The following is a 2,313-nucleotide window of genomic DNA, read 5'->3' as shown; positions in this document are numbered from 1 at the left end:
TCTCACTCCACAGGGACAAGCAGGAGACGCTAGCAGGAGGTGATTAGGAACAAGGTCATCTCCAAGGGACACTTTCCAAAAGAACTTGTACCTCCAACCTAGTACCACCTTCTGAACTTCCAAAACTACTGTCACTGGCTGGGGTGAACTCTCCAGCATGAGCTGGGACAAAAATAATACACCTTGTAAGTAAATGGAAACCCAAACTGGAAAAAATTTACCTTTAAGGTTAAAAGTTCTTTTTGCAGTTAAGAATACATTTCTGTTTGTCCCATGTTTTCTGGGCCCATCTGCACTGCATGGGCTTATTCATACATGGGCAGGAGGTACCAGAGCAGGAAATGCATCGGGGTATATGCTTGCTCCTGATTGGGCCTGATGGGAAATTCAGTGAATTGTGGGTTTTGCCTCTTTAAGCTCCTGCAAAAGTGTGACTTGTGGCTATTTTCTGGGAACCCGGAGATGGACCTGGTCAGTATTTAATTAAAGCTTGTTTAAATTTGGCTTTAAAGTTTGGTAGTGGTCTTATTCTCAACCGGTGGAATTAACAGAGCCTATGAGAGACGTCTTATGCTTGAATCATAACATCATCTATATTTCTTACTAACCCTATATAACCCAATAGTTCTCAACCTGTGGGTCGCAACCCCTTGGGGGTCCAATGATTCTTTCACAGGGGTTGCCTAAGAACATCTGCATATCAGATATTTACATTACAATCATAACAGTAGCAAAAATAATTATGAGGTAGCAATAAAATAATTTTATGGTTGGGGTTCACCGCAACATGAGGAACTGCATTAAGGGATCACAGCATTAGAAAGGTTGAGAATCACAACCATAACCCTAGGTATTGTTTTCATTTGATAGGTAGGGAGACTGAGGTGCAAGGAGACTGAGGTGCAAAGAGACTAATTTTGAAGATCATACCTACAGTAAGTGATAGTATTGAGATGAACCTAAGTACAGAGACATGAGCTCATTTCTGTCCGGAATCACTGTGACCTATATCTGACTCTAGTTTGAGGTCATGGGACAGTCATCCTGGCTCCATTAAACACAAAAAACATTCCACTTGTTGAGAAGAGAATTTCGCAAACTTGGCAAACCCTAAGACTACCCCTGCAGTGCTTGATCAAAACATCCTCTTCTTGGAGATCTGAATTCAACATTTCAACTTTGAAATCTAAATTGATAGCAAGAATGAGGGTTGTAGTTCCACGAATGGCTTTTGAGCTGGACAGACTCCAGCTTGCCTGCTCACCTGCAGCAATTCTTAATTTTCAAGAATTGTGTTACTCTCTGAGTGTCAGTTTCTCCACCTGCCAAAGGAAGCCAAGGAGGTACTGAGGTAAATATAAAGTGCTTAGGGCAATGGCTGCTGCAGGGCAAGAGAAAGCAATGGCAATGTCCAGGCAGTCAAGACACCTTAAAGACCCCCAAGACTATGGTGGGCAGTTTGGAAGGGCTGCAACTTAAAAGTTAGGGCATCGAATTGAAATGGAATTTCAGATAAAGAATATTAGAGAAAAAAAAAATAACAGCATCAGTATCTCCCAGCAGCTCTTGCTCTCACGACCAACCACTGGTGGGACTGGGAAGTCTGGGTCCTTCTCAGCCTTGACATCCTCTTTTCAAGTTCATGGGATATACTTACACTAAACCTATTTTCTAGTCTTGTTTTCAATCTGAAATCACAAATTACAAAGAGACCCTATACTTGTTAAAATATGGCAACTCCAGGTCTCTAAGCCTCAACACCGGATCTGCTCCTGTGCAAGCTGGACTCTGACCTGGCAGGCACACGAGTTGATCCCAGAGGGACGCCTTGTCCCTTGTCCCTCCCAGGCCGCACAAGCGGCACCCGCGCGGCCCCGCCCCGCCCGTCCGTCTGGGAGCGGAGGGCAGGTTCCACAAACTGTTCCGGCGGGCCGCAGGGTGGTGTGGACTCGCTCCCTCCTCCCACAGGACGTGCCCAGGCAAGGCAGAAAGTCGCTCGCCATGTCATCCGCGGAGGCGGGGGATGTTTTCCTCAGAGCCCGGGGCAGGACCCTGGACGCGTTTTCCTCAGGTACTGCTTGGCTCTTCGCCCGGGAAGGGGTACTCCGGGGCTGCGGAACCTTCCGCGCAGGGAACCTTCCGGTCACGGGCCATGCTTCCAGAGGGACCCCTTCGCCGGTTGCACACGGTACCAGGGGACCTCTGTAGGAGTAGCGTCTTCCTAAAGTGTGGGGTTCTTTGCAAGAAAAAAAAAGAGAGAGAGAGAGAGAGAGAGAGAGAGAGAGAGAGAGAGAGAGAGAGAGAGAGAGAGAG

The 2,313-nt window shown here is 47.0% G+C and overlaps 1 protein-coding gene across 1 annotated transcript in view; it reads left to right on the top strand.

The window, feature by feature from the left end:
* The first annotated feature begins 1,886 nt into the window (after window positions 1–1,886).
* Cpped1 (calcineurin like phosphoesterase domain containing 1) overlaps window positions 1,887–2,313 on the top strand; it is a 109,944-nt gene continuing 109,517 nt past the window's right edge. Inside the window, exon 1 of the mRNA XM_050136329.1 lies at window positions 1,887–2,071. Coding sequence (XP_049992286.1) covers window positions 2,002–2,071 — 70 coding nt within the window. The 5' untranslated portion in view covers window positions 1,887–2,001. The remainder of the gene's footprint in view (window positions 2,072–2,313) is intronic.

Source organism: Alexandromys fortis, unplaced genomic scaffold (genome assembly GCF_014885135.2).
Source record: "Alexandromys fortis isolate MF-2015 unplaced genomic scaffold, M_Fortis_MF-2015_v1.1 scaffold_29, whole genome shotgun sequence".
NCBI lineage: Eukaryota > Metazoa > Chordata > Mammalia > Rodentia > Cricetidae > Alexandromys > Alexandromys fortis.
Note: the sequence above shows the minus strand (reverse complement) of the source record. Positions and strands in the feature narration are given on the sequence as shown.